This window comes from Diachasmimorpha longicaudata, chromosome 1, assembly GCF_034640455.1.
Source record: "Diachasmimorpha longicaudata isolate KC_UGA_2023 chromosome 1, iyDiaLong2, whole genome shotgun sequence".
NCBI classification, from domain to species: Eukaryota; Metazoa; Arthropoda; class Insecta; order Hymenoptera; family Braconidae; genus Diachasmimorpha; species Diachasmimorpha longicaudata.
Window position 1 is genome coordinate 13,918,614 of NC_087225.1, and position 12,291 is coordinate 13,930,904.

At 37.9% G+C, this 12,291-nt stretch overlaps 6 protein-coding genes across 13 annotated transcripts; 1 reads left to right on the plus strand and 5 right to left on the minus strand.

Annotated features, from left to right (window-relative positions):
* Window positions 1-25: 25 nt before the first annotated feature.
* On the minus strand, window positions 26-793 carry LOC135165440 (migration and invasion enhancer 1). The gene is made up of 3 exons (XM_064126734.1): window positions 618-793; window positions 394-491; window positions 26-189 (listed from the first exon to the last, which is right to left on the minus strand). The coding sequence occupies exons 1-3, from the start codon at window positions 647-649 to the stop codon at window positions 26-28; spliced, it is 294 nt and encodes a 97-aa protein (XP_063982804.1). The 5' UTR covers window positions 650-793.
* A 100-nt stretch (window positions 794-893) lies between these two features.
* On the minus strand, window positions 894-2,733 carry LOC135165398 (astakine-like). Of its 2 annotated transcripts, none has more exons than XM_064126670.1 (3): window positions 2,402-2,733; window positions 1,899-2,034; window positions 894-1,764 (listed from the first exon to the last, which is right to left on the minus strand). In XM_064126670.1, the coding sequence occupies exons 1-3, from the start codon at window positions 2,546-2,548 to the stop codon at window positions 1,541-1,543; spliced, it is 507 nt and encodes a 168-aa protein (XP_063982740.1). In that variant the 5' UTR covers window positions 2,549-2,733; the 3' UTR covers window positions 894-1,540. The 2 variants fall into 2 exon arrangements, with proteins under 2 accessions (XP_063982740.1, XP_063982733.1); XM_064126663.1 differs by having other exon boundaries at window positions 1,899-2,037.
* A 144-nt stretch (window positions 2,734-2,877) lies between these two features.
* Window positions 2,878-4,129, minus strand: LOC135165433 (prokineticin Bm8-f-like). Its single transcript, XM_064126720.1, has 3 exons — window positions 3,969-4,129; window positions 3,747-3,907; window positions 2,878-3,271 (listed from the first exon to the last, which is right to left on the minus strand). Exons 2-3 carry the CDS (start codon window positions 3,898-3,900, stop codon window positions 3,093-3,095), a joined length of 333 nt encoding a protein of 110 aa, XP_063982790.1. The 5' UTR covers window positions 3,901-3,907; window positions 3,969-4,129; the 3' UTR covers window positions 2,878-3,092.
* A 595-nt stretch (window positions 4,130-4,724) lies between these two features.
* LOC135165414 (uncharacterized) lies at window positions 4,725-5,919 on the minus strand. Of its 4 annotated transcripts, none has more exons than XM_064126683.1 (3): window positions 5,790-5,919; window positions 5,126-5,270; window positions 4,725-4,950 (listed from the first exon to the last, which is right to left on the minus strand). In XM_064126683.1, exons 2-3 carry the CDS (start codon window positions 5,253-5,255, stop codon window positions 4,745-4,747), a joined length of 336 nt encoding a protein of 111 aa, XP_063982753.1. In that variant the 5' UTR covers window positions 5,256-5,270; window positions 5,790-5,919; the 3' UTR covers window positions 4,725-4,744. The 4 variants fall into 4 exon arrangements, with proteins under 4 accessions (XP_063982753.1, XP_063982777.1, XP_063982768.1 ...); XM_064126707.1 differs by lacking the exon at window positions 5,790-5,919 and adding an exon at window positions 5,676-5,694; XM_064126698.1 differs by lacking the exon at window positions 5,790-5,919 and adding an exon at window positions 5,506-5,637.
* LOC135165364 (probable proline--tRNA ligase, mitochondrial) lies at window positions 5,917-9,273 on the plus strand. Of its 4 annotated transcripts, none has more exons than XM_064126609.1 (5): window positions 5,917-6,143; window positions 7,106-7,357; window positions 7,712-8,152; window positions 8,213-8,748; window positions 9,135-9,273. In XM_064126609.1, the coding sequence occupies exons 1-4, from the start codon at window positions 6,030-6,032 to the stop codon at window positions 8,732-8,734; spliced, it is 1,329 nt and encodes a 442-aa protein (XP_063982679.1). In that variant the 5' UTR covers window positions 5,917-6,029; the 3' UTR covers window positions 8,735-8,748; window positions 9,135-9,273. The 4 variants fall into 4 exon arrangements, with proteins under 4 accessions (XP_063982679.1, XP_063982670.1, XP_063982665.1 ...); XM_064126600.1 differs by having other exon boundaries at window positions 5,918-6,143; window positions 9,105-9,241; XM_064126620.1 differs by lacking the exon at window positions 9,135-9,273 and adding an exon at window positions 6,248-6,432 and having other exon boundaries at window positions 6,016-6,143; window positions 8,213-8,825.
* On the minus strand, window positions 8,745-11,707 carry LOC135165347 (sulfite oxidase). The gene is made up of 5 exons (XM_064126565.1): window positions 11,567-11,707; window positions 10,695-11,330; window positions 10,335-10,521; window positions 9,689-10,208; window positions 8,745-9,375 (listed from the first exon to the last, which is right to left on the minus strand). Exons 1-5 carry the CDS (start codon window positions 11,623-11,625, stop codon window positions 9,071-9,073), a joined length of 1,707 nt encoding a protein of 568 aa, XP_063982635.1. The 5' UTR covers window positions 11,626-11,707; the 3' UTR covers window positions 8,745-9,070.
* Window positions 11,708-12,291: the final 584 nt, after the last annotated feature.

The window sequence follows — 12,291 nt, forward strand, 5'->3', positions numbered from 1 at the left end:
GTAATTGGTACCTTACCTAAGATATTCAACTAATTGAACAATCTATCGGTTGTTGCTTAATTACTGGTCTCACTGGCTGGCCCTCACACACTTCTTTCACTACATCTAACACTTCATTGTAGGCAGGAAAAGCCATTGTTTGTAATTTTGAATAGACTAATGTATCGTTTATTTTTACTTCAAATGAACCTGAAAAGACAATTGGAATTAATTTTCTTATTAAAACGGGCATTTCATCTAATTTTTCTACGTCATTACTGAATCATTCAATGAAAATTGTTTTCAATTCATAATACGTTTCAAATTCCAAAAAAATCTGAACAATCACTCAAAAAACGGCCCCATAAACAAAATGTATGAAATATCTCTATTGTTCAATTTATTTAACACCACCTTGTCGTCCACAGTCTCCACTAATTTTACAATCGGGACAAGCATCTTTGATGATCCCCGCCAGTTCCAAAAACTGTTTCCGATGACCACACGAGCCACTGAATACACATGAGACCATTCAAATATTTTAAAAACAAACCCCAATTGTGAGGTTAGAAAATCAGAGGACTATTTCGTCATGATTTTCATTATTTAAGAAACATCAGACCAAAACTTTCACTTACCAGTACTCCACATCGATTTTAGCACTCGTCATTGATAACGGTATCTGCGATTATGAACAGAATTTCTCAGAATTTGCGAATTCGGAGGGAACAGTACAGCGTAATAACTATCGGTTGATGCCCGCCAGTTGCGCGCGCATGTGTGCTGTGGCTGAAAAGGCGGGGGAATATTTAAATATTCGTATCGTTCGGCAGCTGTTGCGTCGACTGATCCCGGATATTCATCTCGCGATGGTCATATCGAAACCTTAATTTTCAATAAAATGACTACGATGATTGATTTATCGACGTATTGAAAATATATTTCTTCACAAAATTGAAACAATCGCCGATAAATGACGTTCACATTCAGTTAATTAAGTGGAGTTAACTGGACTTTCCTAATTTCCAATGTTTATCATGAACAAATCGATCTGAAGTTAACAAATTCATTTTGCAATTTTTATTTCAATACTGATAATCCGCAAAAAATGTCAGGGTCACACATGTGACTCTGCATGTATCGTAATATTATCTCTCATTGTTCTCATTTAATTGTTTACACTGTGATAATTACGTGATGACTGCAGAAGTTCCAAATTCACATTTAAATCAGAATTTCAAGGTCCAGAAGTTATCTCTGAGACTAGCCCTGGTCATTATGACACTTCTTAATTTTTCCTGAGATCATCCGCCGAAAATAATGCACGAAGACCTCGATATTTCTCCAAATCGTTATTTCCACACTATGATTCCCTTCGTTAGCGAATTATTTCATCAATAATTACATAAATTAAACAGAAAACATTAAATTATTAGGTATTGCTCCTCATGACCGCCAAATTACCCCGCGAGAGGAATAATTGGAATTATGAAAAGCTACTGCTTAAACATTCAATTAAAACGTACGGATTTTTTACGCGATTGTTCCATTATTAATAAATTTAGTTTGATCGCGGTGCACTGCACGTTGACAATCCACTGGCATCAACCCCGCTGCACTCGAGGCCTGCAGCGCAGGGGCATACAAATCTGTGAGCATCGGTGTATTTGAAGGTTGATCCATCCGGATATCTCAGGGTGGAACTCTCTACCTCAGGTCTTGGTCTGCAGACCTCTCCTACTTGTCGCACGCGCTGACACGTTGGGTACGTGTACCTCTGAGATGCTGAAATTGGAGGAAAATTGGAGTCAAGATGTTTTTTTGAATGAAAGAAGGATTTGACAGGTGGGACAAACATCACTGTAAATTTTGAATTCAAGTTGGCAAGTGAAATAGTTTGGTAATATGATTATTCGTACGTATGACACAGCATTCACCACTGGGACAATCGGCTGGACTGCTGCAGATTCCTCCGGACCTGGGTCTGGCGGTTTGGGCCGAGCAGAATCCGATTATGGAGAGCAACAGAATACTTTTGAACATCATGATTACACCCTTCTGAAAACAAACGGAGACGTTTTTGGGTTAATATCGGATTTGTCAAGATAACATTTCGTAATTGCCGAGAGGTCGCAATTCTTGTTACATTTTTCATTTATTTTAAATCACATTTGCACTTGGCATTCAGGAAAAAATGTCACCCCTGGTTTTGAACAATTTTATAAAAATTCCAAACCTTCGTTTTTATTTAAAACAGTCCATCACTGTTCAAATTTCACAAAAAAAACTTGGAAAACTTGAATACATGAGAAAAATAGTAAAAACAAAAAAAAACTAATTGCGTTCTAAGAAAAATTGGAATGCAATGTCTCAGAGAATTTTTTAACTTTTCTGTTGACTCCTGCAGGTGGCAAGCACTTACACTTGATGATTCTCTGCACGATGAATCTGAATCAATCTGAACTGATGAGTGAAACCGTTGAGGAAATATCTGCAAGCTTTCTGATGATCCACAAGTACTTGTGCTGGTTTTATAATAATGGCCCCCCTGCTTTATGCAATGGCTCATAACTAAGACAGTGGGGTGAAGGACGTGCACAGGTGCAGTCAGAAGGTCGCGTAAATATTGGAGATAAATTTTGAGATTCTTGTGATTTATTCTCAAGTATGTTTACTGCATGACTCTGATTAATTTACGATAAAGTCATTCGTCCATAAATAAACATTTGAGAATAAGCACTGAGAAAGTATCACAACTGTAGTATTAATGCTAGCAAACTAAATATCAATATTTTGTAGAGAATTGTTGTTTTATATTTAATCATAAGAGGTACCAAAATATTAACGACATCTTTTCTTTAAGATAATGATAAATTAAATGTCAATATTTCTGCTGGATTTCTTACTTTGCGGTTTCTTATTTTTATTATAAAATCACAATAGAAAATTAGATTACCAGGGGAGATATTAGTACTCAATTAGTATTAGTACTCAATGGGAAGAAATTAATGTTTTTAGTGACTCCTAAAAATTTCGAAAAATTCAGTGAATTTAAAAATCAATTTTTCGGTTTAGAAAAAATTAAAAATCATTCAATTCGATCTTATTGTCCTTTAAACTGGCTGTGGAAGCCCACAAACACCCAGCTCTCGATTGCAGATGAGCGTTGGTTCACAGGGACAGTGAGCGAAGTAGATAGAGCCCTCACTCTCCGTTGGCTTTTGGTCTGGAGCACACGATTGTCCATTCGCTGTTCGAGGGCGGCATGTTGGAACTGTATTCCTGTACGGGGCTGGAATAAATAAATAAAAATAATTAATTTCCAGTGTTATTAGCCAAATGTATGACTTCCTCTCTTGGAATTTTCGCAATGAAAAATTCCTCGTCAAATTTGAATGAAGAAAAAATTTACTTGAAAACCAGTAATTTGCGTGGAAGTTGATAGAGTTTGACGTTTTCATAAAAAAATTTCTGCAGCAATTTTCAATAACAAAATACCTTGCATGAATATTCATTAAAAAAAACTTGGGAAAACCCAGAAAAATAATGCCTCATCTCCATAGCCACAATCTTGGTGGAATAATTTGCATGGAAATCCCAGGAATTCCTCCAGAATTCTGTATTTAATTTTGCGGATAAGAAACAAAAATGTTTGTGATCAAAACACGTAAATAATTGAAGTCGGCATCGAGATAACGCGAGTTATTTCACATGTCTCAATAAAAGTATAAATCAAGCGATAATCGGAAAAGAGTGACTAATCTCACAGGCAGTGCAACACTCGTCGTCCCGACAATCTTGTTGCCCAGTGCATCCAGTTTTCGATGGATTGGGGACTGATCCATCATCACCGGAGAATGATGAAGCCAAACAGCAGCTGACGATAGCGGACACGAGCAGGATTTTCCTCAATGTCGTCATGATAGCACTGAAAATAATCGGTATGATGCGTCACATTGTTTTCAATTTTTCTTACGTAATTCACTCACGAGGATCGAGATTCGTCTGATTTTTTCCGTCGAAAATGAAAAGTTCTCTCTCGAGTTGAAAGAAAATCGCAGGATCCGACGAGAAGTCTCCGACCATCCAAATTCTGACTCTCGTGGATTTCTGATCGTCCATCGGTGCAATCGCTGGTTTTATACGATAATCCGCGGATGAGCGATGCCCACAATGTAATTAATGCTGATATTACGTAAAATAATGATTTATTTATGTTTTATTCAACATGCGCGATTAATCCGTGGCTATTCTAGTCTATTAGTTGCGTGTTTATCGTTGGTTATCGTATAATTTTTTCATCCTTAGGGAAAGGTCAATGTTTCTGGGGCAGTCGTGATGCAACGATTATGTCCTTGTAATTGTTGATAAATCGTTAATGAAGAAGATTTAATAAATTTTTCCGTTGTTGTTTACATGCCTGGGTATGAAGACTTTCTTACGGGAAAGAACTCTTACAGAAGGTACATCGATTTTTTTAAAGAAAAACAATACATTTGTAGAATACACCTAATAGAACTCTAATGTAATTTTTGTTGGGCACTAATGATGTTTAAATTATAATTTAGTGATACATCTTTCTATTTTCGCCTGAACTTATGATGTCATGTTCCAATTGATGATTTTGCAATGAAAATAAACGAAATTAATTTCGTTTTCTTTAATTCGAAGTCTTTAATATCTAATAAATTGGTATAAATTAAAAATAAATAAGATGATGGGCAAATGAAGAAGCAGATGGACGATACGTTAACTGTTATTTATTTCAGACAACGATTCCCTTTCTGCTGCAGAGTCCGGAGAACCAGTCGCAGGTGAGAGTTGGCATGCAGGGGCAGATGATCCAGGAGGGATGGTCACCACCTCGGACAATGTGTACTGCACTCGAATTGATGTGCTTTGAAGGAGGCACACATGGCTCTCCTTTCTGTCTCAAGCGAGTGCAGTATGGGGTGGGATATCGAAGGGGATCTGCGTAGAGAAGATAAATTTAATCAATCGTAATGCAGAATTAAGATTTGTTGTGTTAGAAAATTCTAGTTATTTTCGAATAAATATTTTATGCAGAAAGTAATTGCATTTTATTGGTTTTCGGGGAAGATGGAATTCTTTGAATATGACAAATGAAAATCAAGATTGTGCTCACGTTCAACACAGCATTCGTTCTTCCTGCAATCGCGCTGACTTACGCACGACCGCAACTGGTCATTGGCGTTAGATGATGTCGAACAGCATCCAATAACAACAACCAAAAATAAAATTTTCTTCAATGCCATTATGATGGTCCCGGTCTGAAACAAATAGTGGAGATAAGTGTGTGGGCCTTAAATTTATTTCGCAATTTTTTCCCTATCTTTAACACTTATGTGTTACTGAATGCAACAAAAGCTTGAAAAAATACAATAAAATGTAATGATTTAATCAAAAATCAAATAAGGATTAAATTAAAGAATCTGAGAGTGACCAATAAGTATTACAATTGTGATACACCAAACGCTCCTTTGTTAATAAGTTTTAATGTAATACATTTTAAGAAAAGCACATGTTCCACGACTACCAAACTTTAACTTTTCATCACAATATACGACACGTGGTATTTTGCATTAGAATTTTCCTCCACGTACGAATAATAAAATTATTGATTTCCACCAATCAAGTGTGCATCACACACGAATATACAGAGCATTTACATTTACCCGGATATTTCAAACAATTATTTATCTGAGCGATTTGCACAAATTTGCACTTCACATCACAGAGATACAATCAGCGAAATTCTGAGAAGTTGATGAATAATGATTAAAACTTACGTAATTTGATAGATGCAGATATGTCCAAGATTAAATACAATCTTCGACGTTTATGATCCAAACTCTGGTCAATTTCTGATGACCTCTGAGTTTCTCCTCCAGTTTTATAATTGCGCGCCACTATGACGCGCCTTTGCAGACTGTTTACATTTTTAACCTTAATCTATCCGGTAGAACAGCTGTGCTAATAATGGCGTCAGTTGTGTAGTTTTTGCACGTGTGACTGTAAAATATTGAAAAATGTCTCGTGAGTTTATAAATTACGTACCCCGGATGTCCAGGCTCCTGCAGCCGGTCAAAAGCATTCCGAAGGGCGGAACTGTCAAGAGTGTTAGTGCATCTAGGAGTTATCAGGTAGGTTGGAAGTTGGTCCATCAGAGGTGGATATCCTCTAAACCTTCCCTGATGAAGTTTTGAGCGAATGACGATCCTCTGGAATATTTTTTATAATTTTTTAGTGATGTTTATGCATCAAGAAATCTCTGCTCCGCAGGACTTCCTAAATCTTGAACTCTGAGGATTTTAGGAAAAAATGTTATGGGACTTTTTTTGGTGGATATTTTGCCTTAAAGGAATCCTTCAATAATTCAATGGCACATGTGAATAACTTAAGTCGTAGAACCATTCACTAAGTAATAGAAAAGTAAATACTGATTTAAATTTAATTTAATTTAAATTTAATTCCCCAAGAAAAATTGTATTTGATCTTCATACGTATTTAAATTGAAATTAATGTGATATTTCCTGACAGAGAAGAGAGTCAACATGGAATGTGGATTTTTTTACATAACTCGTTCTACTCAGATTTTTTTTTAATTAAAAATCTTTGCTCCAGTATTTTCTTTAAATAATTTTAAAATATTCAGGATGTAGCTTTCAGGATATCTCTGAAGCAGGTTTTAAGGCAAATATTGCTAGGCGACTTAATTGCTAGGACTAACTAGTTGTTTTCTATATTTTCAACAAAAATGTCATTAGGACACAGTCCACAAAAAAAAATTAATAATATATAAAATACTACTCATTTAATTTGAATTCTTCAAAAAGTCTCTAAATGTTGAGGCAGGTTAGCATTGAATGTTGTATTCTCTCCGTACCTCCTATCATCAATAATTTTTCTAAAACTCGCAAAATTAAATGGCGCCTGAAAAAATCCTCAATGAAATTCATCTGATGTTTCTGAGAATAGAATTCTCAGAAGTTTACTCTAACCGGAAGTCATTCAATTTCAGAACAATCGTCCGACCCTCCCATTTAATGTGCTCACCCATCTATTCAGTTGAATAATTGTAACGATGTGTATGAATTAACTTCAGCTGATGCTCGACATGGGTGTAATACGGCAATCCCTCCCCGGAATGTACACACTGTTACCACTGGGCTATCGTGCCCTCGAGAAGCTCAAGAGGATCGTCAATGTATCCATGACAAATATTGGTGCGCAAGAAATTCTTCTGCCCAATTTAACCGATTCAAAACTATGGAAACAAACCGGTCGATTGAATGAAATGGGCGATGAGCTATTCCAAGTGAAAGATAGACATAATCACAATTATGTATTGAGTCCTGTAAGTAATCACACGTGTTTCGTATTATTCATCTAGAGCTAATCTACTGTAAATTTATGCCATTTAATCGGCTTTAATGAAGCGTAACGAAAAAAATTGAGATGTGAAAATTTCTCCGAACAAGCATTCAATTTACTACATAATTTTGTCATACGTGACATCTTTGATGCCTCCACGAGTGAGCTAATGGAATTGTCAATCGATCGAATAAGGAAAATACAGTCTTGTCAAATTGATTTGAGAACCAGAGAAAAATCATAGTTGTCTGGGATTTTTAAGGACAATTTGACGAATGCGCTGAATTAAATAACTCAGGGACTCATTAGGGTCCTATAGCCGTTATAATTCTTCCAGACGTACGAAGAGTCGATAACAAGTCTCGTTGCCGATGTTCAGCCCCGAATGAGCAGTTTACCTCTCTTGTTATACCAAATATCGAATAAATGGAGGGACGAGATGAAGCCCAGGTTGGGATTATTCCGAGGACGAGAATTTGTCATGAAAGATCTATATTCCTTCGACGCATCGACTGACTCCGCTGAAAGGACTTACGAGATTGTTGCTGAAGCTTACAGAAACATTCTGGATCACATTGGTGTGCCTTATTCCGTCGTTGAAGGAGACACTGGAATCATGGGAGGAATCCTCTCTCACGAGTATCATTATCTCGCTGATATTGGAGAGGATACCATTGTGTCCTGCAATGTCTGTAATTTTCGAATCAATTCCGCCATACACGATGGGGATACGTGCAAAAAGTGTGGAGGGGAAATCAACAAAAAATCTGCAATCGAGGTAATGAAGAGAATTTTTGACGAATGAAGAAAAGCTTTGACCAATAATTTTTCATATCAGATTGCCCACACGTTCCTACTCGGTACAAAATATTCCGAAGTCCTGAAAGCAAAGGTGCACACTCAGGGAGAGGAAATTCCATTGGTGATGGGCTGTTATGGTTTAGGATTGACTAGGCTCCTAGCAGCATCCTTGGAGGTTCTCTCCACGAATGAGGAACTCAAATGGCCAAAGGCCTTGGCTCCCTACACAGTCTGTGTCATCCCACCTAAGGAGAACAGCAAAGAGTCATCAGCAGCTCATTTCGTTGACGAGATAGTGGAGAATTTGGCGGAGAGGAACATTGACATGATCCTCGATGATAGAACACAATTGACCATTGGAAGGAGAATGCTAGACGCCAAGAGGACAGGGTATCCTTACGTTGTCGTCGTGGGGAAGTGCTCCATGCAGGAGAATCCCTTGTTCGAGTTTCATGATGTTAATGAGGGGCAGAGACAGGATGTCAGTTTAGATCAGTTGTACGGTATATTTGATAATTCAGACTCTGGGAAGCAAAGGCGACGGCAAATTGCTGTTTGAAGTCGTGAACTGAGGTACAATTTTTTTATTGAATCAATGCAGTGTCATGGATTGTTGGGGTGCATAGAGAAATAAAAATGAGTGTTTTGAATTATTGGTATGTTTCTCCAGTTAATTGGCTGAGACCAATCATTTTTTAAATATCTGCCTGCATTTGATCTTAGCACCAATCAATATCACGTTAATAGCTGAATTTCAAATTGAATGTTTAAAATTTTTACCCAAATTTATTCTAGAATTAGGTTTGAAACTAGAAAATTGCAAATAAATATCAGAAGATAATTTACTGGAAATGTCATTTCCTGAAAAGGACTCTCTAAACGCGCTGACATTAAATTAGTTCTGAATTTTCACTTTAACTCGGTGATAGGCATTACAGAGCAATCCCCTGAGGTTCCAGATATTCTGAAAGCTCTCTGGCTGAACATTGTAAGAGGAGTCCACAGCTTTAGCCCATATCTCGACTTCCGAGACATTTGGATCAATTGGAATATCTCCACTCCAGAGGCTCCAGGCCCAGTGCCTGCCCTCCTGGGCCTGCCTGTCGTGCTGCATATGTTCTGCCACGTGCCAGGTCTTCCCCTGATCCGCTGTCAGATCTACCCGGATTATCTTGTTACCTCCACCTGACCAAGCATATCCTAAAAGCACAAAACAAATATTTAAGGATGAATATTGATTTATTTACTGGAATGGGAGGTTATCAGTGAAACATTACATCATATCTGATTTTGTGCAAATTGCATAATTGAATAAACCTGAAGAAAGTTATTGACAAAAGTCTTTCTTTTCTGGATTACTGATGATTATTCTGAAGAGATTGAGTGGTAAACACTTTTGTAATTGAGTTGACACAATGAAACAGAGTGGAAGAACCCTGGATTTGGCTGATTATATATGGTTATTAATTTAATAAGAATTATTCGAAATTTTTTATGTTCGCACAGCTCTAACCTTTGACATTAAGTTTTCCATCCTTCAACCGAACAGTCTCCCCTGGCACAATATTGCAAATAGCGGAGGTCACCGGCATGTCCTGAATGGCAGGAGATTTGGAGAAATCCACAGTATCCCAATCGGTGCTGGGGGAGAATCCTTTGTAGTCCCCTCGTTGGAACTGAGAAGGACTTTCGTCTTTTGCGATGACGATCCTTGCGAGCCACTTCACGTTCCTAGCCCCGACCACCCCCGGAACAATCACTCGGATAGGGAAGCCATGGTCCCGAGGAAGAGGTTGTCCGTTCATCTCATAAGCGAGAATGACATCTGCTCTGGGGTCCAAGGCTCTACTGATGGGAATACTGGCCCCATACGGAACTCCGGAAGGGTCCAGGTCCAGTCCCTCGAACTGCACGTGGTCCCAGTCATTCTCATTGATTCCCAGGTCTAATAAAACGTCGCAGAGGCGAGCACCTGACCACGCGGCATTTCCAACTGCCCCAACATTCCAACTCAATCCTCGCAAGGGTCTTACCTGGAATTTTTCGGGTAATTCATATTAATCGAAAAGATTTCAATTTTCTGGGCTCACTAATTAATGAGCGCTGGTAATATTAGTTGTATGATAAATATTAATAAAATAAATTAGTAAAATACTTGCGGCATTCATTTCTGATCGTCTGTTTCCTCCACACATAACAGCACTTGTCACCGTATATTTGGGATATTTTTTTATTGATTCCACGGTCAGAACTTTTTTTGTTTCATCCTCGATTGCAATTTCGACATCGTAGGTTTTCAAATCTACTTCAGGGACTGGTAGGTGATTTCTCACATAGAAAAGGTCTCTGTAGGAAGCCAATGTTTAAAAAATATTCTCACCAATTTGTTTGGCGAGAAAATAAAATCAAAAATAGAGGTACAGCTCATTAAACAGAAACATTGAAACATTCTGCAGCGAGATTGAAGAATAAAAATAAATGAGTACGTTTTCCTGACTAAAAAAATTTACAAGACTCACTGCGGTGTGAGAAAGCTCTCCACCATCATGGGGGCAGGTGGTTCAGCGCAGAAGGGCTTCATCCCATTGACTTTCAGAGCCTTATGTCTTCTCGGCTCATTCTCATAAGGATCACTCATCGCCTCCTCTTTTTTAGATTTTTCTTCCTCACTCATATCAACATTTCCAATCCTCATGGACTCCAACAGCCTATGGACCTCCGGCACATTGTGATTAGCGAAGATCAGCCAGAAGGGCTCGATCGAAGCGCCAGCTGCCATCATGATCTTACCGGACCCTCCAGGATGCTGTGATACAAACTTGGTGATGTCGTAAACACCATCCTTATAGTACACCCAAATTCCGTCCTTTTCGTTGTCATGTTTTCCGATTTCTTCAATCGTATAGTTCTGCAGTCCATCTTTACGCACTCCTGGACCACTTTCTAATGCGTAAACTTTTCTGCTATCTGACCATAAGTAGTAAAGCCCTAGAGACGCTCCGACAATGAACGCACTCCCGAAATATTTATACGTTTCATGACTAGTAAAATTTGTTTCTGAATGGTTTGAGGATTTTCTCCGCGTTTTATCTGATGTGTAAGGACGTGCTGAACAGTTGTCATCATTTTGTAATATTCTGAGGAGCTGTTGGTGCCTAAACAATTTGAATAAATTAGTGGATCAAAAGTTTTCTTTCGTTTTTGTAATATTTTCCTTCAAATATTTTAATTCAAATAAATTTCACCCTGAATTAACAATATTTATCGATTGCCTCAACAATGATCGATTTCTCAACAATATATCGCAAGACTGTTTTGTAAAAATAATGTGAAAACATTGTTAATAAAAAGTTTTCATATTTTCTCTTAAACAAACAATAACTCAACTTACCCGAAGTAATGTTTGCACCTCCCCTGAATGACCTTCGACATTCGGAGCCCCCTGAGCATCGTGAGCTCAGGTGAAGCACCTGTACACTATCTGTTTACGTTGCAACCTGAGCAACAAAACCCTACCCACACACACAAAGAAAAGTAATAAAAATAAATTATTGAATGCGACAAACGTCTGTAGCAGCGACTCTGAACACCATAGCTAGTTTACGAATTGCTACGTGTTCTCCAGTGCTTCATTCTTATCATCAAAACTGAGACTGTTATTCCTCACATAACAGGCACAAGTGTTTTCCAGTCATCTGTTGAGTGAAATTCAATTGTATTGGTCAGTACTTGTCGTCAATGGCGGTCTGTCAGTCTTCTTTCGGAGAAATTGGGGGTTATTCCGGTGACGAACGGAGAACAGTGTTTTCATGACGCCAAGGGTTACAAGGAATGCATTAGAATAAGTAAAAATAGACGAGTGATAATACGCAAAATAAGCCCAAAGGATTGATAACTAAATTAGGAATTTTCAATTAGGTAAGCCTGATCGATTGCACGAACAGGTGTAATCTGAGTGTGTCTAACCTACCAACGTATATGTGGATTTTATGATAATATTCATGAGTATTTCATTTTGCACTAGTTTGTTGATAAATTTTGAGGTTTTGGGGCGTGTTAGTGGAGTCGTAATGTCCTGAGAACCTCTTCTGCGCAATAAATTGTTGTTTGCTCCAT